Source organism: Chelmon rostratus, chromosome 21 (assembly GCF_017976325.1).
Source record: "Chelmon rostratus isolate fCheRos1 chromosome 21, fCheRos1.pri, whole genome shotgun sequence".
Lineage (NCBI taxonomy): Eukaryota > Metazoa > Chordata > Actinopteri > Chaetodontiformes > Chaetodontidae > Chelmon > Chelmon rostratus.
Window position 1 is genome coordinate 8,130,066 of NC_055678.1, and position 27,515 is coordinate 8,157,580.

Below are 27,515 nucleotides of genomic sequence, written 5' to 3' on the forward strand. Positions count from 1 at the left end.
ACACATGGACAAAGTTTGTAAATGTAAAAATGCTAAATTTCAAATAGATGCATTCACAATATTACTTACTCATGGATTGAAAGTACAAGTACACATTAAGCAGGATGTCACCATTCAGGGTGTCATGATTTCTATTTTAGTTCTGGAATATTCTATATATATAGTAATAATAATATTATTCCTGATTCACTGACAAGTAAGAAATGTTTTAATGCTGCAGCTGGTTAAGGCCAAGCGGCTTTGAACTACGTTTATACTGTTAGGTGCTTTCATTTATAATAAGAAATCATATTTTCTTAGCTGATCATAAGGCTTAGTCACAGAAAATCTGAATCTGTACAACTGTAATGTAGTGACTAGGCAGAGTTTATAATTAAAGTAGGAGTATACTTATTGCGTATAACATAACATTAAGAAAAGTCAAGTAAAGTACCTCAAAAATGTACTTAAACACATAACATACTTAGTGGCTACATAGCAGAACAAGGCTTAGTCTACACCCATGCTAACAGCTCATAGAGGCTGCACTTTAGCATGCTAACATGCTAATGTTTTAGCAGGTAGGACGGTTTCTGAACCGTCTCTGGTATGATATTACCACGTTCACCATCTCTGTTTCATGTGTATACTGTGGGTCCAGTCTGTGCTGGTTTAACGCCTCTCTGACACCTTAGCCTGCTAGCATGCTAACATTTGCTAATTATTACAAAGCACAAAGCTGAGGATGATGGGAATGTTAGTACAGCTTGCAAGAATTTAGTCAGACACCAAAGTTTGGGAAAATTGATATCTTAACCTGATGACGGTGCTAGAAGTAAGATAAAGGGATCAACAAAGTGATTAGTCTACAGTTTATCCTGAGGGGACGTTAACGTGAAATTTCATGGCAATCTACTCTTTGTCAAGATGTTTTGTCAAAAACCAGAAATGTCAACCGCATGGTGGCGCTAGAGGAAAGGTGAAAATATACAACATTTTGTGCAAATCCATTGAAGAGATACGATATTTCAAGATAAGTGAAAACTTTCATCGTGCATGTCCATTCAAAATGTCATGGCAATCCCTCCCATAGCTGTTTTTTTCAGTCTGTATGAACGTGGCGGACCAACTAACAGACGCCATCCCTGCGAGTACGCCTGAAAATCTACTTACACATGAACTGAAAAACCGTGCAGCAAAAGATTTAGGCTGATGTGAAAACAACTAAAGTCTGCGTGATTACGCAAGAGAAAGAGCTTGAGAGGTCAGAGTTCTTCAGGTATAGTGGGTTAAAGGGCTGAGGCTACACAACATGCATGGACTCATCTGAAAGGGTTTGTAGTCTCTCTCTCACACACAAACAGACCACATCAAGCCTCTTTTAAGCAGTACAAAAAAAAAAAAAAAAACAACCTTGGGCCGTAACCAAATATTAGTCATCAATCTGAAAATGACTGACAGAGAGCAACTTTTATCCCCAGTAATGCCAGATCTCCACATGCTGAGGCTTTCCCCAATCTCATCCATTATTGCCCTCTTTATCCCTCCCATCTGCAGGGTTTTTCAATACACAGTATACGTGAATCATACGTGTGCTAAACGTGAACATGATCTGAGACTGAAACGCTGCCCGGCAGCTGTGTGCTCCACGTGTACGTGCTTTAATGAAGCACCTGCATATTTACAGATGTTAGCATCTGTTGCAAGTGCCCTGGTTTGGAGGTTTAATTTTAGAGGAGCAGCCAGATGGTGGACAAGAGGATTACTACGCTAAGCCTTTGTCATCTGCTGCTACACACTGACTGTTTATAGGCAAATACAAGGTGGACCCCCGCCGGTCCCTTATAGTCTGGTCAGAGCGGCTCAATGTGTGGGTGACAAATAGTCAAATATGCAAAGGTTTGGCTTATTTAGCAGCAGTGAGGGGTTACAGACAAAAACTTTACACCAACATTTCCTCACACTGATTCTAGACGTCGCTCACAAGTAATCTCTGCTGCTGCTCGAGTCATTAACAGGCACCTAAAACTGAACTATTGCTAGCATTAGATGTTTTTCAACAGACTGAATGGATTATCCTGTTTCGGATGAAATGCTTTTTCCAATATGATCAGCGTGCAAGTAGATGCTGGTGTTCAGTGATGAACCAGGGTCAAAGCAAATTTCTGAATATTTGGTAATATTCTATAATAAATGCTCATCATGCTGCTTTCCATGAAAATAATTTACCAATTAAAGAAGAACTTATTAGACCACAGGGTCAGAATGATTTATATATATATATATATATATATGAAATATATGAGCACAAAAAAAGGCAAATATGAGTTTCACCTAAAGATCATAGTGGATATGCATCCACTCGTTTATGTTAATGAAAACAACAATCATCTAAATAATTATTGGGTAACTTTTTATAATTTAATGACCATGTGTTTTCCCACATTACTGACTTGCCATAGTAGCACAGAAGCACGTGTTACTAATAACATTAACAGAAGCTCTGCTCTGTTCAAATGTCCTGGTGAGCCATGAATGTGCAGTTAACCAGCATGCACAATACCAGCACCCTGACATTGGAGCAGCTAAATACAATTCAGCCATTATTATTTGTACTATCATAATAAAAGAGCTTTTCCTAGTGTGACAAGTCAGAACGTTTATATCAGGGATCATGTCAGCTTGTCCTCTGCTGGATTTTAAGATCAATTATCAAAAAGGGATAAGCAACCCATTTACTAAAAACAACATTTCACAAAAAAACATCACTTTACTTGTTTATTAACTGATTCCATTTTTTTAATGACTGCATATTTTCTTGGAAATATAGAACTAGAGCCAATCTCTTAAACCTATCACAGAAGTGCACTGTATAATGAAGCAAGTGCATAAAGAACAGCCATTTACTGGACTAGGAGTCTGGAGCAGTGCACTGTTGAAATATGTGGCCTTGCATATACCATATATTCTCAAACTCTCATTCTTACTGGGAACAGAAACACCACGATGTGGAAATAAATATAAAACATAAAGAATACAAAGAACATCTGAGGCAGGAGAACTGGTGCTGTCAGTCAGATTTAACCTGTCTGTAACTCCCAGGATAGAAAAGATGCTTCAACAATCAAGGTAAGAGCTCTTAATTTTTTCTGTGCAGTTCTCCTCTTCGCACACTTTCAGAGCACTCATGTTTATTTACCAGTTACATGACACGTGTCACTAAGAGATAACACCTGGTATATGATGCTAAACATAAAACTTGATTTTGTTAAGCTCTGTGGAAGGGTAAGCTGAAGCTGGAGTCAGGATGCTGCTGTTCACTTCCTTCTGCCGCTGCCGCCGCCAGACAGGATCATCACCAGTCTCATGAAGATGTTCAATGTGTCCATGTAAATCCCCATACATCTGTAAGATTCAACAGAACATGAGATGGTGCAATAAATAACATAACATTAGCCTGCAGAAACGTGCATCTAAAAGCATATTTGAATATTCTCTGGAGCGACTTACGCGTTAATGGGGTCATATTTCTGTACACCATAGAGTGGGTGCGTCTCGGCTCTCTTGATGACCTTCTGTGTATCATAGAGGAGGAACATGCTGAACAGGACCAGACCACCATAGATGGCCACGGAGTACAGGCCTGCTCCAAACGCTGAGGTGGGGGGCAGGAACATTGACCCTGAGGAAGACAGGACCATTCACTGTGAGACTGACAAGTACAGATTCTGTGCTGTTGTGGATTCAAAGCATAGAGACCTGCACATGTATCTCATGTATCAGCCACCTTCTTATAGTTCATAGTATATGTATAAGTGAACTACAAATTATTTTAATTAATTTGAACTTTTTATATAAACTACAGTTATATCAAGTTGTAGATGGCTGAGTACAGATCAAGTCAACATCAAAGTACATGAAACTGTGTATTTGTGGAAATACAAGCTGACATGCCTTTACATCTTTACATCGTTATATTTCCCACGATATTAAACACCAATGACATCCATTAGAAGAAGTCAAGCACAATCTAAATAGAAAATGCCTGCATTATTGCATGTGCCATGATCATGATAAGATGGAGCTATGTATCATTTTACACCAGTTAATTTCTGTAGTTCATGCAAATGAATTCAAGCAGAACACTGATATTCTCCTTCTGTGTGATGCCAACTGAATTAATTTGCATAAATAATCTGGATAGGTGGATTTTGATCTTATTACAAAGGGGTGAAATCGTGGTGAGAAAAAAACCCACCTAATACCTGGTGTTAACTACTTAAATGTAGTAATGTAGTCTTTAAATGTTCAGTGTAATAATGTTCAGTCACCAAGTGCACATTATGTCATAAACACAGAACCACTGTAATGTAAATGCTACACTTTAGTTTACATGCTGCACTCTAGATGTTCAGTCTATATATAAAGGTAATGTAGAGATATATAGATTTCATTGAGTCACTGAGGTGGCACAGTGAGTGTGCTGACGCAGAGAACAAAAACACAATCCTGGTAGATTACTTTATATTGTGAACGGCAATTTTCTACTGTTTGCCTCTCAACCGTCAAGATGGCGAATAAAAGGACTGTCACCGTGGTAACTTTCCAGAGGTGTTAAATCTTGTCTCGTAGCATAATAAAATGCTGTGAACGTGGTGTCTGATGAGCCTTCATCCTCATGGATCTATTACTGAAACTGGCCTTTCTCGATTATATTGCATTGAATTTAACTTGTAGCATTCAGTAAGTCTGCAGTGCACCTGAGACAGGGGTCGTGAGGTGAAACTGTATTATACTAACCAATAGAGGAAGCGAAGACCACTCCAAAGCCCACAGCTAATGGCCCGCCCATATTGAGGAACTTCTCGCTTGGGGCACACATGGCCACAGTGGACAGACCTCCCACGATGCCTGCTGTGTACCAGGCGGCTCTCATCATCAGAGGTCCGCCCAGGAGAGTGAGGGGAGCGATGACGGCCCCCATTACACCTGATCAATAAATAAAGCAAAAACACAACTGAATACCACACCCAAAACAAACAACAACTACAATCGGCCCTATACATTGCTTCAAATAGCAGGCGTTACTCTGAGCCTTTACATGACTGCCCTCTGGTGTTCAAGTAAGGCAAATACATAACAGAAATAACTGTGCCTCCTGATGCAACACCACAGTTAAACAATTTTCCACTAGGCAGTGTGCTACAAACCTGCATGGAGCATCCAAGCAAGGTGTTTGGGCATTGGGCTGTGCTCATATGAAATGGACCTGACCAGCATGCCGGCACCAATCATAGCGGCAAAAGTTGCTCCAATAGCCTGGGTTGGAACAAACATCCGACATATTAATAACCTGTAAACACACCTATAAATGTCACGTATCCATTGAATAGTGCAGATATTACTGAACCAGCCCTGTGGTGTTTTAGACGTCAATTTAATTTTAAGTAAATGGTGAGCACCTAAAAACACACATCTTTTTCTGTTGGGTCGACTTAGGTTATAATTCTTACCAGCCAGGATCCTCTCATCATCAGACCCATAAGTGCCGGAGTCCTGCTTACTGCTACAGCCGACAAAGCTGTGAGTCCAACACTGCCTGCAAAGTACATGTAGGTGGAGTGGATCCGGTCCTTCACATACTGAGGCCAGATCCTGCACAGAGAGGGAAGAGCCGGGTGAACAGGGAGCTCCCGCTTTCACATAGACATGTGCTTCGAATTAAGATTAAAGCGCTGCCGGTACCAAAAGCTGTTACTCACACTGCTTTCTCAATGGCGCCGATTTCATTGGACATGCCGAGTCCATAGTAGCACAGCGCTCCGAGGCCAACCGCCGCACCGCCAGCCAGAATTATTCTTCCCATACTGTCAACTGTGGACACAACAATGACTATTTTAAACACACTTTAAAATGTGTTTTTTATAGCTATACGTAATAAACCTAAATATCCAAAAATTGGTATAAACACAGTCGCAGTCACTGGTTAAAGGTTTGATTTGTGCGTCAAAAAGGAAATTTTGGAAGAAAGCTCCAAACTATGTGAGCTCATTACAATTTGGCACCACTGTTGCTTATTTCAGAGAGTGTATAGCATACAACTTGAGTTATGTAACAGTACAGTCTGTGTAACAGCATGTAATAGTACATTTAACTACTGTATGTAATAGTGATTACTTCTGATGGCGGTATCTGTTGCTGGCTCAAAAGCTGCTTCTTTGAGCTGGTCCCTGGTTGTCCTTGCACGGCGGAAACCAAATCTGGCCTTAGAGGAAAAACCCTAATGAAAGAAATACAGAAGTTAGAAACTAGCTACAATTTCATGCCCAGCATCATCATTACAAACTACAATCAATCAGTGAGTGAGCAACATGCATTAGGCCAATATCAATCTCCCTACGCACTGGCAAGGTGTGGATACACCATTTTATTGAACTTATTGATCTTTTCACAGTCAAAGTGTTTTGCTTGCAGTCTGCTTGAGAGAAACGTCGACTGAGAACAAAGGTGATTCAATGTGATGCAATTAAAATTTTGCCATGTAATATAGTAATCAGAATGCTTGGAGAAATGCTAGAGAGCCACGAATAGCCGGTCGGAGTTAACTTTACCTGCTGGGGCCTGAGCAGGGGTGGGCAGGCCTTCAGGATGGGTGCTCTCAGTGCTGGGGAGCCCTGTGACAGTACAGGACGGAGCCCGGCGAGAGGGAGACTCCTCAGGCATGTCAGCCTCGCCACCAACATGGTCACAATATATTATCCTGTATCAGTCTGACGGATAAACACAACGTTTACAAGACTGACATTTTTGTTTCAATACGTTATTTTGTATTTGTCACGATGAGTTACAAAGTTATAGTATTGTCACAATAACACTGAGCAGTTACTAAAGAAAATGAACTTCACCATCATAAACATATAACGTCAGTTACCTAAGCTAGCTAACGTTAGCTAGCACGACGTAGCTACGTAACGTTAAACACTCGCTTCGTATTAGTATTTGGGGACTACCGGTATTACGGCGAATAGTCTCAACAATTCAGCTAAATGTAACCATCAACAATGAACTTTGTGATGTACTGTATGTAAATAAATTTAAATTTACGTTACATACCGAGAGAGCAACGTCTTTCACCTTTCTACGAACAAGTGCGCAACTTTCTGACGCAAGCGCTTTGCAACCTTCGTGAAATTTCTCTACGTGCGTCATCATTACGCGACAAGATGATGGGAATTGTAGTTCTACATCGGACTGTATTTCCTAATCATATAAAACTGTAATCGGTGGTCGAAGGATTATTCCAAACGTAGCAAATAGCAAGACCTTCATTAATGTTTTACTTACATTAAAGTCCATAGTGTTTTACCAACAAAGGGTACTTAAAGTAAAACTACAAGTAAAAGTATGCTAGTAAAGTAAGCTAAGTATGATCTAAATAATAAAAAATAAAAAATGCATTAACTGTTTTTTTCTTGCTCTTTTGTTCATATAAACACACAAAATCTTAACCTGCAACGTTACTGTAGTGGGGTACAAAACTATATTTCCCCTTGAAATGTAGTAGAAGTACAGTACTTAAGCAAAATGTTTTTTCCTTTAACGTAATAATAATCACTTTACATTACATTAATTAATTATATTAATTATATAATAATAATAAATAATAATTACATTACATTCTCAATGTTTCATTGTTTAGATTGTACAGTTTTTATTTAGATTGTACAGTTTTTATTTCTCTTTTTTAATATATGTCCTGTCACAAAAGGTTGAAGAGTAACGCAATTTCGATTCTCTGTTTGTCCTGTACATACTGCAGAATTGACAATAAAGCTGACTTTGACTTTGACTTCAAATGATCGTATTCTGTCCACGTAGAGAGGAATAGTTGAGACGCACACTGCTTTCTTCCACTAGGTGGAGTGCTTGCCTTTTTTGCTGCGACTACATCAATAACTACAAAAAACTTTTTTTTAAAGGTCGAAATTCCAGCAGCACATTGCAGCAGCATCAGACCAACACATTGTTAATTATCCTCACATTGTTTCACATGTGGATTATGTGTATAAAGTGTGTTTGCTCTGTGGCCTGTTATTACAGAGAAGCAGAGGGTCTGTGAGGGGTGGTGACAGTGCGCCTCCCGCTTGAAGCTCCGCATCTTGGGACCAAACTTTCCCATTTGATTCACTGACTCGCAACCGTTGCACAAACTTGTCATTCAGCTCACTGGGCAGCCCGACCTGCAGCCTCCTCAAACATGATCCCATCTGATCCACAGGCTTTCCTTACTAAAAACAGTGCTCTTTTTGGATTGGCCTGTTTTTTGTCTCACAACTGAAGTATTCTTTGGAAGTAATGGAATTAATTTCTACCCGGAGTCGCTCTCTGAGGAAAGGCTGATCAACTTCACGGATGAACCGAAGCGGACGCCTTCAGACACCGCAGCTCATCATGATGGTGGGTATGAAGAGCGGACAAACTGGTCCTTATAAATAACTAAAACCTAGAAACTAATATCTCAGGGGAGGATTATTAAGCTCTAAAAACACATTCTACACCCTCTAAAAATAACCGCAAAACTGTTGTTCTTCTCTTACAAAAAGTCGCTTCAGGGAAAGTGAATTTTCTATAGGGGCTTGTCATTGAGAAAGCATGATTTCACTTTGGACAGTTTGTCCTTAAGACCTTTAAAACGCAGCGCACGCTATGCACGGACTCTGGTCTGTTAGCACTGTTTCATAGCATCACCGAAGTTGGACTTTCCCCTCTTTCAGTTCCTGTTTTTAATCAGGTTAAAAATACGGTGAGACAATAACAGCAAAGTTACTTTCAAAATCACTGCTCTGGAATTAGTCATATCATGCATGCGTTTTAAATTACAAATGTGCTGCATGACCACTGCACCTACCCACCGAGTGTAGAATTACACTGCCTCAATGCATTGTCTGAGAGATATTTACCAAACAAGCATGAATCTCGCCTACGCTCACATCTGAAATTAAACCTGTTGCCTGCATGTACTCACCCCAGACACCCTGACACAGCTGAGCTGCCTATTTTGATAAGGTCAAGTGGCACTGCAGCTATGAAAAGCAGTTTATTCTAAAGTAATGAGATGCTGACTGTCAAATGCCTTGTTGATGTAGTCACACTATGTTAAGGAATTTTAGGTGAGATCCACTTCTGTCTATCTATCTGTTTATCTATGTATGTATGTATGTATGAATGAATGAATGAATGAATGAGCATTTACGATCATCTCTAACAAAGACCTGGCCAAAAGTTTAACCCACCTTTCTTAAATGAGCGCCTTCATTACACTGTCTGGATAGTAAATTCAGAAGGTTACAGATAAAATAATGATGTGGGAATATCCGTGTTTGGCTACTTCAGTGAATTCTGGTAAATATCTGAAATAATTTAAGTAGCTAATTAAAAATGGTTTAACAATACATCCTATTTTGTACATTGATGATGTGTTCTGTATGTGAAATTTTTAATTTGCACTTTAGTAGCTACAGCTATCAGGCATAGTAGAGTACAAATCTACTGTACAACTGTCCTTCAATGATTTGTAGCATTGCTCACAATAACTTTAAAACAGAAATATCACAAAGATAAATGCCACAATATAACTGGTATAGAACAACTACTTTTGAAAATCGAGACACATCATAATTATCACACAGAGAGGATCCCTTTATCTCTTTGCCACAGATTACAACTGACTGGAATGGGATCTTCTGTAAATATATACATTGTACATTTGCAATACTATAGTGTGCACTTGTAAGTGTGGCTGACTGGTTTGTGTTTAATTTGTCTTCACATAAGATTTAACCTCAAATAAAAGGCAGCTATGAAAAACACTTGCAGCAAGATGATAAATGGTGAAGTGGCGGTTTTGTTATGAGCAGATGATCAAAAGTGTCATATGCCTCAGTGGTCTGTGAATATTCAAGAATGTCTGCTCATGTGTGTTTTTTATTTTACACAGCAGATGCAATAAGCTGAGATAATTGGTGTACATCAAATTTACCATATAAATGACAAAACCTCAGATGACTTATTCTCTTGATGAACTGTTGATCCAGCTTCTTCTGTTTATTTTATTCACATATGGAGAGACCTAAAACGGCTTAAAAACATACACAGAAATACGCTGTTAGTACTGTAAATCTCTGTCAATCAACTTCTTCAACAGTAATCATTTGCTTGTGTCTTATTCATGAGGCCAAATCAGGTGCAGTCACAGCAGAAAATAAACTGCAGGACACACATGTTGTACAATAACTGTAGATTTTCTCAGATCTTCTGCTGGTTTACTCTGACAAACCATGACTGCATTCATTAAACGACTACTGAGGACTAAAGAACTAGTCATTTCCTTTGGTACAGCTGTCTGTGACTGCTTCTACATGACTTGTAACATCCAGGGGGGTTAGTCATTGACCTGGGAGTTTATGTTCTGCGCTCTCATCCCAAAGGAGGTTCAGAGTCACTCCAGTGTAAAGAGACCTTTGTGGTTGTGGCATGCGGCAGGGTGGTGCAAGACAGCTGATTTTTTTCAGGCTGTTCACCTTTTCATTACTTGCCGTTCCACGTCAACAGTGCTTGCTATTGGAGCTGTAAACTTCCCATTCCCTCTCAGAGAATTTCGCATGCAGTGTCCAACCATTCCCTATGTTTAGACTGCAGTCCTTTGGCTTGGCGTCTGTGCTCAAACCTGGCCCAGGACAGAGGTCGGAACAGGATGTGAACGCTGACCCTCAGACCTGGTCATCTTTGGACTTCCTCCACAGTGCTTCTTGTTTCGTGTCAAACATATGACTACCTCGCTGCGAGTGAGTGAGTTGCTCGCTCTGCTGATAGCAGAGGTTTCACTAATGTGCCGGCCCCCCAGAGGCTAGACCTGCAATAATTTAATAGTGATCCACAAGAAATCCCGATCATACTCAGGATACTGTGTGTGGCACCTGACACGTCCAAAAAGCAAATGCTTTCATGAGCGCAGACGTCTGATTTTGGGATTTTAAAAGACCGACTGCACACCCTAACTTAAGCATTTTTGTGGGCACACATAAAAATAACACTTTGCCAATGTCCTCAGGGTGCAGACTGCCTCATTTACTCTTGCCGTGTTATTGACCCTTTCACTGGCAGAAGCGTAAGGCAGGATTATGCGGAAATCTGAAGATTAGTCTGAGACAAGCTGCCGTTATCTTAAAAGTGAAGTAATATCAATCTTTCAGGAATGTGCGAGACATTTCCAAACAAGCGTAATTAAATCCACTCTTATCTTCATCTGACTACTCAATGCCTGCCCTCTACAGACCAACGGAAGTACTGAATGGCCTGCAGGCTCAGAGCACAACAATTTATATCGCCATGACAGGCAAGCCTTCCCCTTCAATTTCAGCACTGTGCAGTTACACTTTGGAGTGTTTGGACATGCGTCCCCCTCAGTCTCAGTCAGGGTTTTAGAAGCACAGTGGCATGTTGTGAGGAAGCAGCAAGCCATCAGCCAACTACCAGATGGTCTACTGTACGAGTTACCCAGGTCACTGAGGGCCTCTGTTGAAAAGATCTCCTCCCAGTGTTGACATGGAGGAGCAGCTGGCAGTTTGGACCACAGGCTGGTCTGCTACCTATCAGTGGGAGGTAGGATTATCACTCTAACGCAGGCAGGCAGCTTTATAGCTGTAGAAGTGCAGTTTAATTACAAAATTGTGCTTGATTGCAGTTGTTTTTCTCCCCATTCCTTAAATAACCTCTACAAAGCCCTTATAAACACTGTTTTTCTACGTGCACCAGGCTTTATTCTTGCATGGTGGGTGGGCATGTTCCTGAAATGCACTGGTGCACTTAAAGATAACAAGGACTTCCTCGTGGGAAGAACTGGCTTAGATTCCAGTACAACACACTCAGCTATTTTCTATTCTTAACTTCTTAAGATACGGTATTTTTGTCTCCGAGTAAATGTCTCCATCACTGGTTTTGCAGAACAGTGCGGTGGTGCTTTGCATGCCTAATAAATACAGGAAGAAAAGAGGCATGACTCTGCATCACAGGGCAGATTAACAGATGCAACAAAAGGCTGTCAACTTCCCCATTTCAATGAGTAGTTAAAATAAATACCTGAAAGAGTTTCGACAGAAAGAATTGAGACTCCAGCAGTTACTCACAGCCGTGCTCAAATGTGCAAAATGTGTAACTGACAGATTGAAGTTCATTTCATTTACAGGGTGAAACATCGCCTACATCGGGGAATACAAATAACTGGAAGGCTCTTTAAGAAGGCGACTGGAGACTTGCAAGATTGGCAGAACCTATTAAGCAGTCTGTAAAAGCATATCCAGGCACAGCTACATCCAAGAATGAGGATCAAATACACAATATCCATCGTCTTTTTTGTGACACTTGTTATCATTGAGAAGGAAAACAACATTATCTCAAGGTAAGTCCATTTCAGTGATGAATGGAGTGCTTTTGTGATTTGCAGGTTTGTGAATGTGTATTTCTCCTCAGCTATAAACAGATGTTTCACAAAAACTTCTTGAGGAATGCAAAATTACTTCAAATATTAATTTAATAACAAGACTATGACTTCTGATAATATAACTGTGACTCCTCTTGCACTTTCAGGGTGTCAGATAAGCTCACTTTAAAGCAGACCCCCCAGACCCCCCTCCAGCCCAGTGGTTTCTCCCACATACTGCAGAAGCACAATGGTTCCTTAACCTCTCTCAGCAAGATGGACTCCACATTGATGAAGCGGCGCCTGGAGAACTACAGCGAGCACCAGGGGGTGGCGAGGAGGGGCAGGAAACACATCCTCCTGTTAGCCACCACCAGGACGGGCTCCTCGTTTGTTGGCGAGTTTTTCAACCAGCAGGGCGGCAACATGTTCTACCTGTTTGAGCCGTTGTGGCATGTGGAGAAGATGTTGACACTGGAGACTGGTGGCACCAACGCCACAGTGGCAGCCAAGGCGTACCGCGACGTGCTCAAGCAGCTCTTCCTGTGTGACTTCTCCCTGCTGGAGAGTTTCATCGAACCCCACCCTGTGGACCACATCACCGCGGCCCTCTTCCGTAGGGAGTCCAGCAGCTCTCTGTGTGAGGACTCGGTCTGTAGTCCTCCCATCAAAGGGGTCTTTGAACCTTATCATTGCAGGACCAGACGCTGTGGGCCCCTGAACCTGACCATGGCGTCTGAGTCCTGCCTCCAGAAGGATCACAGGGCCATCAAGTCAGTGAGAGTGCGCCAGCTTGAGACCCTCCGTCCTCTGGCTGAGGACCCACGCCTTGATGTAAAGTTCATTCAGCTGGTTCGGGATCCTCGGGCAGTACTAGCCTCGCGCATGGTGGCCTTTGAGGCCAAATACAGGAACTGGAAGCAGTGGGCGATGGATGGGGATGTGCCCATTGATGATGATGAAGTGAGAAAGCTGAAAGGGAACTGCGACAACATAAGGATGTCCGCTGAGATCGGCCTCAGACAGCCACCGTGGCTGCGCAGGCGTTACATGCTGGTGAGGTACGAGGACATCGCTCGGTTCCCCATGAGGAAGGCAAATGAAATGTACCGGTTTACTGGAATCCCCTTCACTCCACAAGTGAAATCCTGGATCCTGAAGAACATCCAGGCCTCCAAGAAGACCAGTGGTGTTTACTCCACACAGAAAAACTCCTCTGAACAAGTAGAGAAATGGAGGTTCAGTTTACCATTCAAAATAGCCCAGGTTGTGCAGAACGTTTGTGGGCCAACGCTCAAGCTTTTTGGGTATAAATCTGTAAGCAGTGAAGAAATGCTAACAGATAAGTCCATTAGCTTGATTGAGGACAAAGTGTTCAACTTTTTATAGACTCTGACGAACATGGATGCAGGAAAAAACAACCTTTCAGCAAACTCTGGAATGATATTTATTAGGGTCTTTTATCCTGATACTGAGAGCTATATATTTTCTGATAGCGTCCTATTTAAAGTTTTTTACTATTTAAAACAGTTTGATGAAGAAAATGTTTTGTTGAGTGGAAAACACATTTAAGCTTTTAACTGTTGAAGCTAGGGTGTTTGAAACAATACTGAAACTTCACATGTGGGTACAGCTTGGTGAAAACAGAAAGCTATCGTTGTTTTTGCACTCTGGACTATTTTCTCTGTTCAACACAAACTGTATTGCTGGCTTGTCCTGCAAGTCTGTCAAAATTTATTTCCTTGGCAAATATAGGAGGTCCTGAGGGAGATAGCTGTGGATTTGTGAACAATAATGAGCTGTTTTAAACACTTCCAGGAATCACCATTAATTATTTTTGTCCAGCAACTTCTAAGTTAGCAACATAAGCTGCTTTTACACCAAGAAACTTGAACTGAAATGTTTATGCATAGCCAAAAAATGAATTGCTTTGTACAGCAATATTCATTGCAGGAAGAGGGAATACTAGTGTTTTGCCAGCTTATGTCAACACAGGATTCAGAGGAAATGTCCCATGCTTATTTATTTATTCTTCTCTTTGCTAAAAGTCATAATGACTCCAGCTCTGAATGTGCTCCACAGGTTCATTTCTTGCACACGTATAGTGTAGTTTGCTGTACATGCATGTTTGTAATCAGCCAAAAGTGGTTTGAAGTTGTCGTCGGGACTGTAAGGACCCATTCTGTAAAAACAGATGTTTACACTGCCACTGTATGCATTCCAACTGCAGCTGGTTTGCAGGATTGTGCGAGGTTGGTCGGCAGTTCTCTGTCTGTTGACACAAGTCTTTTGGCTGGTGATAAAAAGAGGCCCTGATACTTTGGCTTACCACACTGTTTGCTGATGTTTCCAGTCTGCTCCTTTTGCATTCTGTCTGTTACAATAAACTTTCTTTCACATTAACTGCTAAACATCTCACTTTGGGCGTGAAAATACTGCATCCATAACTGTGGCATAACTGTTATTTAGTTAATTTGAAAGAGTTTTACATTCAACCACAACTTCTGCATTTTGTCATTTCTGTCACTTCTCTTTTATAATGGTCAAAGAAGCTAAGAAGCATCAGCACAAAAAAAAGCAAATGTGTAAAAGATGTTCAGAAGTCCCCCAGGTGGTTTAAAATTAAAGGAGCACCACTCAGTACACTACACAATAAACAATTAGTGACATATACTCAGTTGAAAACAGACAATATATTTAATTTTTGACCTCAACAACTTCGTTGATTTTTGTAAATATCTGCTTATTCTGAATTTGATGGCAGCAACACATTTTAAACAAGCTGGGACAAGAGCAACAAAAGACTGGGAAAGTTGCGGAATGCTTTGAAAACACCTGTTTGGATCATTCCACAGGTAAACAGGTTGATTGGTAACAGGTGATAGTATCATGATTGGGATGAAAGGGGCATCCTGGAAAGGCTCAGTCGCTCACAAGCGAGGATGGAGCGAGGTTCACCACTTTGTGAACACATGATTGGATAAAGGATGTTACCACCTGGGCTCAGGAACACTTCGTAAAAACTGTTGCAGGTAAACACAGCTTGTCTGCAAATGATGTTATTCTGTTTTTATTTACTTTGTACACAGCGTCCCAACTTTCCTGGAATCGAGGTTGTAGACTCAGCAACACTGAAAGAGCATTCACAGATTATTTGCTTAACAACACTACAAACTCTAGCCTCAAAAACGACCACATTTGAATCAACACCTCCCTGACACACTCATAAGACTAAAAGTCTACAGCCATGCTAATGGCTCGGTGACTCTGTACTCAGGCACAGTGGTGCTTTGAGGTAAAATGCTAACATCAGCATACGAACATGCTCACAATGAGAAATGCTAACATGATGATGGCTACGATGTTCACAACATGGTTATTTGGTCATAAAAGAAAATACTGGACAATTTAAAGATTTGACTTCATGTTGGCATTGGAAGAAAAGTTCAAGTTATCATTTATCCTGAGGGGACCATGAATGTGTGGTATTATGTGAATTGGCATGAAATTTGACATGGAAATTCATGTAGTAATTTTCAAAAACATTTCACTGAAAAAACATAAATGTCAACTTCATGGGGTAGCAAGACGAACAGTATAGGATTCATCATTTGGGCTGCATGGATATCTGCACTGAACGTCATAGCCATCCAATAGTTTTTGAGACATTTCAGTCTGGAACAAAGTGGTGGACCAACAGAATGACATCCCTGAAACCACTCTGCTAACATGGCTAAAAAGCAAACAAAAATCTCACAAAGGTAGCTTTTGTTATACTGCATTGGACTTTAAGGGCAGGGTTATGCTAGAAAGGAACTAACTTGTATGATGTGTTGTTCGACCCCCCCAAATCCAACATTGGAATGTGTGTGTGTGTGTGTGTGTGTGTGTGTGTATTCAACCATCTGACAAGCTCATCGGATAGAGCATACTAGCACCTTAAGATATTCCTTTTATTTGGTTCACTATTTGTGTGCATTTAAGAGTTTGTTGAGCTGTGTTGTACTTTGTGCAAAGAAATACAACTAGAAAAGAAACATGAACAGTTTTATTTGTGAAACACAACCACTCACTGATTTCCAAACCTCTTTACTCTTTGTATGGGCGGTTAATTGAGGTTTCTGGCTTTTTTTTTGTTCTACCTAAACCAAATGTTTAAGCTAAGACTTGTTTCTCTCAGAGGAGGCAAGAAGGAAGGATACTGTGGAGGCTGCCTTGCCTTTCAGTGTGTTTACCACTGTGGGCCAAGCTATTTAAGTCTGCAAACCTAGTAATTACCTCAACTTTACATATAATGTGGTTCCAGTCATTTTCGTCCACCTGACCCCACCCGCTTACAGAAATGCAGGAAGGCTGTCATTTATGCAGTCTCTTTCTTTCTGCCTGATTCTTTTTTACACAAAAAGTGATTTTTTTTTGTTTAAATATTTATTAATTCACTCATCTGAGCTCTCACACATTGCTAAGCAAAGCCCCCTCATTGCATTTGAAGTATTTCATTCATATCAACAGATCATTATGTGGTTAGTTTGGGCTGGGTGTTCTATTTGAGCAAAAAGTGTTCCCAGGTCTGCAGCGTCTGAGTTGAAACCTAATAAGGAGAGATTCAGCATTCATAAACTCTTATATTGGAGTGGCTTTATGTGGGACGTGTGGAGGGTGGAGTAACTGTATGGTTGGAGCAAATATAGAATAACCACTTTCCACTGAATTAAAGCCTTCCCACCCCCCCTCTGCAGTAAAATGAGGGCATTTAGGTAACCCCACCCTCTTGCTCTGTTATATGGTGCCCTGCCACATCAACCATGAGGGGTTTGAAATATGCAAAACAGGCTGAGCAGAAGATCTGAATGACACCGTGCTGTAAGATCTTTGATAAACGGACACAAAATTGAGTTAGCTCAGACGTGTCTCCGAGCTACGCATAAAACTCGTGCTGTTGCAGGTGATAATGATGGCTGAGGAGGAGACATAAATCTAAATACACAGTAAATTATCTCACACTGGGGAAAGCAATTCATAAAACTCAGGTTGTTGCATGTGATAATGAGTGACTGTGCGAGGAGTGGGCACAGAATTTCAATGCACGGCACTCACTGTACGCAGCTGATGAGTGATGAGGAGACAAATTAAGCAGTTTTATATCTGTCATATAAAACCGGTGCATTGGAAATGTCACTATTATTGAGTTTTCTCTCATCTTTGGTCATTTCCCAACGATGCATAAAATCCATATGGGCAGTTTTCCAGTGTATCAGCAGAAGTTGCATGAAGCCCTATGGCAAAGTTTGCATCGGAAGCACTTCTTGGCCAATATCATGCTGCTTTACAATAAAATGCTGGCAATAAAACCTGCTTTTTTCGCTGGCATTTATTGACATGGGATCAAATGTCACATGATCTGTCTCGCTGTTATTAAAGCCAGACATTTTTCTAATTTTCAGCTCAAACAGGAAATGGTAACCTGGGGATTTATGAGTGCTGCATAGACAGACATCAAAGATCTGATGTGGTTTAGTTTGTGTGCCACAGCTGATGTGTTTCCTGTGAACGTGGCTAAAGGCAGTGTAGAAATGAGCATGAACCACAGTTTCACTCACTATAACAGCACAAACCTATCAAGGAGCCGCAACGTTTTCTATGTACGTCCCTCGCTATATTCCTTATCTATGTGTCCAATCATCTTTCAGCAGGAAGTCAGCAACTGTGTCATCACGCTGTGTCACAGACGACTTTTGAAATCACAATTAGGCTAATCTGCACTGAAGATATTAATGTATTTTTATCATGAGTGACATTGTTAAAGTTCTTTGTGACATGACACACAACGCGACTTTTTGTGTTGTTTTTGTTTTTTTTTTGTACTCCCTTGTGGCTGACCACGCCATAAAAGCCTCTGACAGAACGGAAATGGACACCCATTTTCTCTGAATTTAGATTCAGCAAAACATGTGAGAAGCGCCCCCGAGACATGGGCAGAGGCTCAAGCTGTCTGACCGTTACAGCCACCAAAATGTATAAAGACGCGACATAACAATAATTGTGATGAGTGTGGTAGCTTAAAAAAATGCAGTGAGTGATTTTCATCCTTATAATAACGCCTTGATGTTCTCTGTGAGGTGTTTGCCAAAAATGTGCAGCTCAAAACAATCCAAAAATCCTGCTTCTTTACAAAAAAGGGTCAACTCGATCGTGTTTCGACTACTTAGTGTTTGAATTTTGTTAATGCTTTAAAGGATAACTTTCGTTTTTTACAACCTGGACTTTATTTGTAGCATTAATTACGACCATTTAGACACCCAGACAACTTTGGTGGCATTTGGAGTCATTTTGAAGAAATTAGCCCCAGAGGAGCGGTGCGTATATCCGTATAATGCGAGTAATTGGGGCACCCGTGCGTAGCCTCTATAAACGCATAATCTGCAGCGAAACTCGTTCATGTTCCAATATTTTGTTATGATATGCTGGCGGTATTCCCCTCTGAGCCCGTGGTGGCATGTTATCAACATCCAGTGTCTCTAGACAACTACCACGTTCTGACGTGGATGACGTCATTTTCGAGCGACCAGCTACAACACGGCTAACTCTGTGGCGGTCGGCTAGTTTAGCTGTAGTTTGCGACTGTTATTTTTCACAAAATGGATGAATATTTTTCCGACTCTGAGGTGGTGGACGATGACTTCATACAACGGACGTCCTTACCGTTTTGAGCCAGAGTACACGGACGAGGAGCTTGTTGAAAGGAGGACGCGGAGGCAGAGAAAGGAACAGCTGGTCAAACAACAACAAACGGCTGCGCGTCCACGAGTAGACGGTAACTGGTGGTGTTCTTGTGGACAATGTTCATCGATGACAACAGAGGAGGATGTGTCAATAAACGTCTGTATCACAACACTGGAGGATAAACCGGGCTGTGGTGGAGACGTTTTTTCGTGTAGCTTACACACATGTATAGATTGTTTATTTGCCTTGGTTTTGTTTGCCAGAAGTTTATCATCGCGCGGAAATCCTCCAGTGTTGTGACACAGACATTTATTGACACATCCAGACGCGTATCTCCTGGGGTCCGTTTCACAAAGCAGGTTTGAGTTAGTTTGATTAACTCAGAGTAGGTTCACCTCGAGTTAAGCGCGTGCGCCACAACTTTAAAAAGACAGCATCAATGGAACCCCGATTTAAGGATTCACCATGGCAACGGGGAAGCGGAAGGCTGCGTACTTCACGCCACTGGAAATTAGACATTTTAATGCGCTCATACAGCGAATATGAACACGTTTTTAGACGGAAGTCCAACACCGCTGCAGCTGCGAAGGAGAGGGAGACGGCGTGGGAGAACATTGCTGCTCGGGTCAATGCGCGAGTATAAATGTAGTCCTTTGAAATCACAATAATATTACAGGGCAAAACTGCTTGAATGGTTGCCTATTAATTTATTTCATTTAGGTGCAATCCCGCGGGGGAGAAGCGCACTTGGCAGCAGCTTAAAATGAAATATAAAAACATGGTTGAAACAGGTAAGACCTCGGCATGATCTCATCGAGGTAGCTACCTCATTTTGATCATGTTTTACATTGTAAAGTAAATATTAAGTGGCTCCCTTTCATTGTAAAATTGGTTATATTGTGTTCATATAATGTTTTGTTTTTTGTTAACGAATGAAATAAAATTTAAAAATGAAAAAAGTGTTCTCATCTATATCATGTTATGTTAAATAATTAAGCCTATATTTAAACTAACACAGACTTTTACTCAGCCAACAGAAAGAAGGCAGATGCACGAAGAACGGGTGGTGGCCTAACACTGGAAACTATCTCCCGACGAATATTTAATTCTCTGCGCAGTATCGCTGCACCTTCATCCACGGGATCATGATCAAAAGACGTTAACATGCCATGTTAACGAAAAAAGTCACCACCTACTGTGCCTAATGGACTTCCACTGACTGATATTTTTAATGATTTTTTTTAATAACAGACGGCAGAACTATGCCAAAACTCGTCTGCCGACTGAATGAATGAATGAGGAAGTGAAATACGGTGTGTGGTTGAAAGAGGGCGGAGACACAGAGAAACTCGAGGTTCCTTGAGTAAAACCTGGTCCCGACCAGGTTAGGTTCATAGAGTCAGTTACTCTGAGCAACAGAGGCATTCCTCCTCTGTTGTCATCGATGAACATTGTCCACAAGAACACCACCAGTTACCGTCTACTCGTGGACGCGCAGCCGTTTGTTGTTGTTTGGCCAGCTGTTCCTCTCTCTGCCTCCGTGTCCTCCTTTCAACGAGCTCCTCGTCCGTGTACTCCGGCTCAAAACGGTAAGGACGTCCATCAAAAACAAAGTCATCGTCCACCACCTCAGAGTCGGAAAAATATTCATCCATTTTGTGAAAAATAACAGTCGTAAACTACAGCTAAACTAGCCGACCGCCACAGAGTTAGCCGTTGTGGTTGGTTGCTCGCAGCGCGCGGCGCTCGAAAATGACGTCACCCACGTCAGAAGTAGTTGTCTAGAGACACTGGATGTTGATAACATGCCACCACGGGCTCAGAGGGGAATAGCACCAGCATATCATAACAAAATATTGGAATATGAACATGTTTCGCAGCAGATTATGCGTATATAGAGGCTACGCACGGGTGCCCCAATTACTCGCATTATACGGATATACGCGCCGCTCCTCTGGGGCTAATTTCTTCAAAACGACTCCAAATGCCACCAAAGTTGTCTGGGTGTCTAAATGGTCGTATTTAATGCTACAAATAAAGTCCAGGTTGTAAAAAACTAAAGTTATCCTTTAATGATCCCATGAGAAGGCCTGTTAGAGAACCTGAAGGCATGTGATGTGATAAACACCAGGGATTGACTCGCCAAATACAGTGTAATCTTCTGACTTCCCTACTTGGTTTTCTTTTGGATGCGTTTGTTTTCACTGGAACACCCTTTATCATTTTGATTATGAGCTCAGTGTTTATGCACAGCACTGCCAACCCCTCTACCCAGTCCCACAAGAAAACATAAAGCATTACTCCCACTCTGAATTTAGCCATCCATTCTAGTTTGAAATAACATGAACGTTTCATGGTTTTAGCGATCTAGGATGACATTTAGTTTCCGTCAGCCCCCTGCAGTACAAACAATGGCTTTGTGGGTGAGGGGAGAGTTTAAGTAAATACTTGAGGTTAGATCAGCAGGTGGTGGAGAGAAAACAAGATGACAAAGCTGATTGTCAGGGAATGGGTGTCAACCTAACTTAAAGAAAAGCATCCATTAAACATTTCTTGAATATCAATATCTCATACAAAACACCTTTATTACTTGAAATTCCTGTGTGTTGCTAAGGCACTGCATAGCTGAAATAAAATAGGCTTACTATAGGTTTCTTGAGTACAAGATGTGCCACCATTTGCATTTTGAATAAGGTCTGTGAAAGAACTGTTTCCTCAGCCAGTTCTGGTGGGCATAACACAAAGCTTCAGTCTTCCCTTACATCAATACCTCCTTTTGTGTCAGCACCAAGCTAGAGCGAAGAGGTCTTTAAAAAAAATTAGAAGTACTGAATGGGTTGCTCCATTTGTCCCACTCTGCTGGCTTTGCTCCAAATACAGAGTAAGCGCCTTTCTACTGCGGCTATTAGTCGCAATAAGACAGGCATTACAGTTTAGGAGCAGAAGGAGCATTTACCAATTTGATGCTGATGCATTTGACTAATTACAGATCAATCTCCAGCCTCAGCTGTCTAATAACAGGCCTTTTCCTTTTTGACATGACATGCCACGAGAGCACAGACCATGTGATGCTGCTGCGTGGTTCCCACAGATGAAAGGATCCTATAAAGACGCTGAAAAATGTTTGCACAGCAGACTAGAATGACCACCAGAAACATCCATTTTTACATGTAGGAAATGATGGCGGAGAAACTGAACCGCAGCTATTCAAAAAATCAAAATTGCGGGCATTCATTCCCACCTTTTCCTTCACTTTGAAGTTTGTCATTCTTCTTAAAGGAGAAGCTACAGAAACAAAGAGTCATTTGTGTTATAGCGTACCATGCACCACTAACCGGGGAACGGAGGCCATTTATTTTGAGTATAAGTGGAACAATAATTACAGACTGTGGCGTCCTGTTGTGGGATTTGGAATTTGGAGTTGTCATAGCAAACATTATTATACTGTGATAATTTTAATACGGGTCAGTGACAAAAATAGAGCTATGCGCTGTATTAATAATATGCTACGTTTGACCACAAACCACAGTGCTAAAAATAATAAAGAAAGCACCGCTATCCTGTGTGCCATGCCACAACAGGCCCTCATAAAAAAACATAATGAGGATCATATGGTCATTTGTCAGGTTTAATGTTGCTAACATGCACTTAAAATGATATTTAGACAGTTTTAAGTGATGATGAAAAGAAGTCAAACATCCTAAACTGCAGCGTCCTAAAATCCTGGCAAGTATTTCCAAGACATCCAATCAAATTCAATCCTAACAACAGGTCTATAAACAGAGCTATACAACAGACAGACAATGAAACCTGTCATGGTTTTCTTCTCCTTCTGTTCTGTCTTTCTCTGCCACCTCTAAATATACACTGTATAAACTGCGAGAGGAGTTAACACAGCAGAATTACAAGTCAGCCCTTTCCAGAGCAGCCACTCGCTCTCTGATTGGGGCAGCAAGAAGGGAACATTTTCATACCTTTGCACCTCAGCCATTTCTCGTACACAAAGCTGCTCTATTTCAAGTGCACAAGGCTGTGGTCTTATAAGGATGGTGGGTGCAGATAAAGTACGAGTAAAATTCCCCTAGGAGGAAAACATGTTATATAAAGAGGCCAGTGCGTCTAACAAGCTAACATTTACCTTCTCTTATTGCGAGATTCTTATCCACTCTCAAAAGGGCACCTAGACTATGTGCCCACAGTGTTCACATCCCAAGAACCGGTTCTGTCTTTGCCTATGGGTAAATCAAGCTGGTTTAGAGTCACAATACAATAGAATTTCTGATTTGTTTCATATTAAAGAAATATATTAACATGAGAGAAAAAGATGCATCCTGAGAATCCTTCAGAGTAACCACAGCTGCTGTTCCTTATCCTTCTACAGTACTATCATACTGCTCTACAAACACAACGAATTGTGTCAAAGACCCGATTCTGATTTTTGCAGCTTTTTAAGATTTGCAGTAGCTACGAAACAAAGCTAAAAACCAAGCCAAACCGCAGTAACTTCACTCTGACATTGTGGGTTGCAATGGCATGAGATTTTCACAGTATGATAACGTCTTAGAAATTATCACTGTGTACTTAGCCGTTGTGTTGCTGCCCAAGACACAGCACTGTACACTCTAGCGGTGTAAGCTGGGGCCCAGGAGTGTGTCGTCCACTACTCTCTGGGTTGGTGAGTCGATTCCTGTTCTTCTTTTCCTGAGGTAAGCGAATGCATCCCTGGTCAAATGCTCTTCAGTATGTACAACTGTAAGTGAATGCATCACTGCTAACCTTAGCTAAAGCCACATTTATGCACAGATTTTTTCCAGCTGATATTTCTAAATATAAAATATCCATTTTATTGTACTGACATTTTGGAAATTCAGTTAGTCATTCCTCATACTGAGGCAGTGGCTAAATCCAATCATGATGGATAAACCTGGCTGCCATCTCAGCTTCTAACCCAAGTTTAATTCATGTGATTTGTGTTGGTTGTTACCTTTAAGGCACATCTTTAAATCTATTTAATTGTAAATTTTATACAATTTTCAATATGAATATTAACAGACACAGGCAACCTTTCTATCTGTTATAAGTTTACCAGCCAGCCTGAAAAATCTCCTCATCCTTCTTTTAAATCAACTTTACTGTAGTTACTTCTCTCTGTCTTTGTGGGGAAGTCATATCAAAAGCTGTTTTTTGTTGCCGTGCACCTGCGTGTCCTGGCGAGGACAGATTCAGGTGTGCATACTTTGGAACAAAGAACAGAGACAACTTTACTTTTATTTTTTACTGAGGCAGGGCAAACTGGACGGGTGCCGTGCATACCATACAGGACAGCCACCGCTGGCCTCAGAGCAACATCCCCTGCAGCTACACAAACACCTGTGTGGCACTTGAATCTGCAGAACAGGTGGTAAGGCCAAGACCCTTCATTAATGTCTGTTGACAGATGAGCAGCAGCTGATTGGACTGAAAGCGCTTCTCTTCTTGCGACTGACAATTTAGGGGTTTGTCTTACAGTAAATATGCATTTTAAAGATTTTGGATTCGAGAGCTTCCAGGTTATTGGTTCATTTAGATAGATAGATAGATAGATAGATATACTTTATTTATCCCAAGCTAGGAAATGCAGTGCAGCAGCAGCATACACACAGTGAAATAAGTGAAAAATTGTGAAATAAAACTATAAAGAACAAACTATACATAATAAAATATCAAAATAACAGTAGTAGTGAAAAGTATTGCACAAAAAAGAATATCTACATATCTATTGAGGAGGAGTTTATATTCTTTTAAATGACATCTGCCTGTTCGAATCAGATGCATTTGCCTCAGCACAGCCTGACCAGTGTTCTACATTTTACATTACATTCAATTGGTTTCATCGGCAGTGACGTTTCCCCCATGCATGCACACTCATCTGGAGAAATTTGTGATTCAGTTTCTTGCTAAAGGACACTTTGACGTGCGGAAAGAAGGAGCAAGGGCTCTCACCCCCAACCTGATGAATGACTAACTCACTCTCCCACCAGGGCTTCAACCGGCCCTACTCCCCTTCACCCTCCTTCAGCCACCTTGATACTTTGTACGTTTATGCAGGAAGGAGGCCCACGCAAGGGGGGAGACACACCTCTCTTTACTTTTCCAAGGGCACAAGCTGAACTTTGAAGACCATTGAAGTTTCTTGTACTTAGAATCTGGGAATTTGGTAAAGGCACTGATTTAGAGCCACTTTCATCTTGGATTTACATAATCAAGATAAGTTGGAAATGCACTATAGAGAGTATGATTACAACATGTCATCTTTGGCAAATAATCTCCTTTTCCTTTACAACTTTAATATAATTTGCTTGGACATTGATAAATGTAATTCGTAGAAAAAATTAGGGAATTTGTGGTTTAATACAAAATCCAAACAAAGTGTCAGTCAGTGCCCACAGGCGACATGGGCCTCTCACCTTGGCTCGTAAATGGCCAGTTGCTCACACAGATGCTGCTGGTCAAATCTCTGGCAGACTGACGTGTAACCCAGCTCCCAATAATCTGATGGCAGCAGCTTGAAGCGGAGGGGCTGTGACTGTGGCTCCGGAGGCCCCTCCAGCTGGGCCACATATCTGATGTTTGGCTGATATAAAGACAAGTGATTTTAGTGATTGAACTGATGTTTGACTTCCATGCAAACACACAAGTGCTGACCTACAAATCAGACGGAAAATATTCATTGTTGTTATTGCATCTAAAGAGAGGCTGATCCAACAGAGTACAAATGGTTTATGCTCCCTAATAAACAGGAAAAGTAAGTGTTAAAAATATTAGATATTGTTCTGAATTCATACCATTTTTCACAAGATCAGTACATCTACTGAGCAGGTGTTGTTTGTCATTACAGATGTACAGATTCTGCTGTGTGACTGACTCTGTCAAACAACTAGCTGTTGTTAAATGCTTATGACAAAAACGCCCAGACAATGCATATTTATAGCGAAAGTGCACCACAGAAAAACCTGAACCCCGACCAAAGAGGGCGACATTTATAAGCCATTTGTCTTCTCGTCTTGTATTAACTGTACACATTTTGTTGGGAACTATAACAAATGAGCAGATGTACACAACACGATGCTTGTGGTTACCTTCAGATTCATGTGTGTGTGTTTAATGGGCTTTATCTTTATCATTAAGTATGGTCTCTCACAGTTATCTGTATATAAATATCCCAAAAAATAAAATGATAGCATATATAATATGTAATAATTAAGTATGAACACAATGTACTGAATATAGTAGGGTTAGTATGGACACTGGAAAAAGACCATTTGTGTTGGTTTCTGTGTGCAAACAAGTTACCAAATAAAACAACCAATAAGACTTTGAATATGTTCTGCTGTACAAACTTTTAACATTCTCTCTCCGGTTTGTTTTGGAGTTTTGTAAAGGGTTGTCTTGGCTACCTTCTCTTACAGAGTCACTTTATTGGCATTGGGTTTTAGTTTTGGGAGCAACGCAGCTGATGCATCACCAGACAGCAAAAAGGTGAAATATTGATCTACATAACTTTTGGTTCGACATAGAAAACCTTTAAAACTGCATGATCAAAGCAAAGATAAAACATACATAACGCGGGCCAAGTAGCTGCCTTCACAGAGTACTGACTGGGAGAAAACACAGTGAAGTCTGTAAAGGCAGAATTGCACCTCATAAAAGAGATAATTCATATGTTTGTGTTTTGACTTGCACGTCAAACCGAACGGAGTAAACACCCACTGTGCGCTGCACAGCACAGCTGCAGCCCTTAAAACTGCCTCAAACCTCTCAAGTTTACGTGCAAACTTTAAATACAAGGGCAAACTCCAACCTTCAATTTAGCCTCGCAAGTAAAAACCAAGTGGCCCCTTGTTATACAAAGTAGGTGATTGGAGAGCAAAAATACAGAAACAGCCCTGAAAGAGTGAAGAAACCCCCAGTGCTATATACAACACCGTCTGGTTGGCTTGGACAACATGCTAACAATTTACCAGAAAGACCACCGGAGGAAACCAGAAAAAACATGTAAGACCAGCTGCCGTGCAGGACACACGTAACGTTTCTGAAAGTGTATTAACTTGGGAATCACTGTGGAGTAATTTGCAAAATTCAACTATAACACATAGATGATTTTCCTCTGTTTGAAAAGCAAATGTCAGCAGAGCCCCAAACTCCCAGTGGAGATATTTGTCTAATTATCTTTTGTTCCTGTAGGGGTCAGTGTGCTCCAACATACAGCACTAATAACGTTGGCTTCTTTTCCAGCAGCAGTACGATTCATGCCCGCTCATCACTCTCACTAACATACATTCTTAAGTTCTTTGAG

General features: G+C 41.0%; 2 protein-coding genes across 4 annotated transcripts; one reads left to right on the forward strand and one right to left on the reverse strand.

The window, feature by feature from the left end:
- Positions 1 to 2,744: 2,744 nt before the first annotated feature.
- On the reverse strand, positions 2,745 to 7,154 carry ghitm (growth hormone inducible transmembrane protein). Its single transcript, XM_041962944.1, has 9 exons — positions 7,093 to 7,154; positions 6,591 to 6,749; positions 6,157 to 6,259; positions 5,742 to 5,853; positions 5,493 to 5,634; positions 5,190 to 5,298; positions 4,780 to 4,968; positions 3,490 to 3,661; positions 2,745 to 3,384 (listed from the first exon to the last, which is right to left on the reverse strand). The coding sequence occupies exons 2-9, from the start codon at positions 6,720 to 6,722 to the stop codon at positions 3,297 to 3,299; spliced, it is 1,047 nt and encodes a 348-aa protein (XP_041818878.1). The 5' UTR covers positions 6,723 to 6,749; positions 7,093 to 7,154; the 3' UTR covers positions 2,745 to 3,296.
- A 1,018-nt stretch (positions 7,155 to 8,172) lies between these two features.
- Positions 8,173 to 14,995, forward strand: chst3b (carbohydrate (chondroitin 6) sulfotransferase 3b). Of its 3 annotated transcripts, none has more exons than XM_041963310.1 (3): positions 8,173 to 8,436; positions 12,224 to 12,436; positions 12,625 to 14,994. In XM_041963310.1, the coding sequence occupies exons 2-3, from the start codon at positions 12,357 to 12,359 to the stop codon at positions 13,844 to 13,846; spliced, it is 1,302 nt and encodes a 433-aa protein (XP_041819244.1). In that variant the 5' UTR covers positions 8,173 to 8,436; positions 12,224 to 12,356; the 3' UTR covers positions 13,847 to 14,994. The 3 variants fall into 3 exon arrangements, with proteins under 3 accessions (XP_041819244.1, XP_041819246.1, XP_041819245.1); XM_041963312.1 differs by lacking the exon at positions 8,173 to 8,436 and adding an exon at positions 8,443 to 11,640 and having other exon boundaries at positions 12,625 to 14,995; XM_041963311.1 differs by lacking the exon at positions 8,173 to 8,436 and having other exon boundaries at positions 8,443 to 12,436.
- The last annotated feature ends 12,520 nt before the right edge of the window (positions 14,996 to 27,515 follow it).

Coding starts and splice junctions, on each gene's coding strand:
- ghitm (XM_041962944.1), bottom strand. CDS start 6,722: ATGTTGGTGGCGAGGCTGACATGCCTGAGGAGTCTCCCTCTCGCCGGG. Junction 4,969..5,189: donor TGCTTGGATGCTCCATGCAG/GTTTGTAGCACA, acceptor TTTATTGATCAG/GTGTAATGGGGGCCGTCATC. Junction 3,662..4,779: donor GGTCTTCGCTTCCTCTATTG/GTTAGTATAATA, acceptor TGTCTTCCTCAG/GGTCAATGTTCCTGCCCCCC.
- chst3b (XM_041963310.1), top strand. CDS start 12,357: ATGAGGATCAAATACACAATATCCATCGTCTTTTTTGTGACACTTGTT. Junction 12,437..12,624: donor GAAAACAACATTATCTCAAG/GTAAGTCCATTT, acceptor TTGCACTTTCAG/GGTGTCAGATAAGCTCACTT.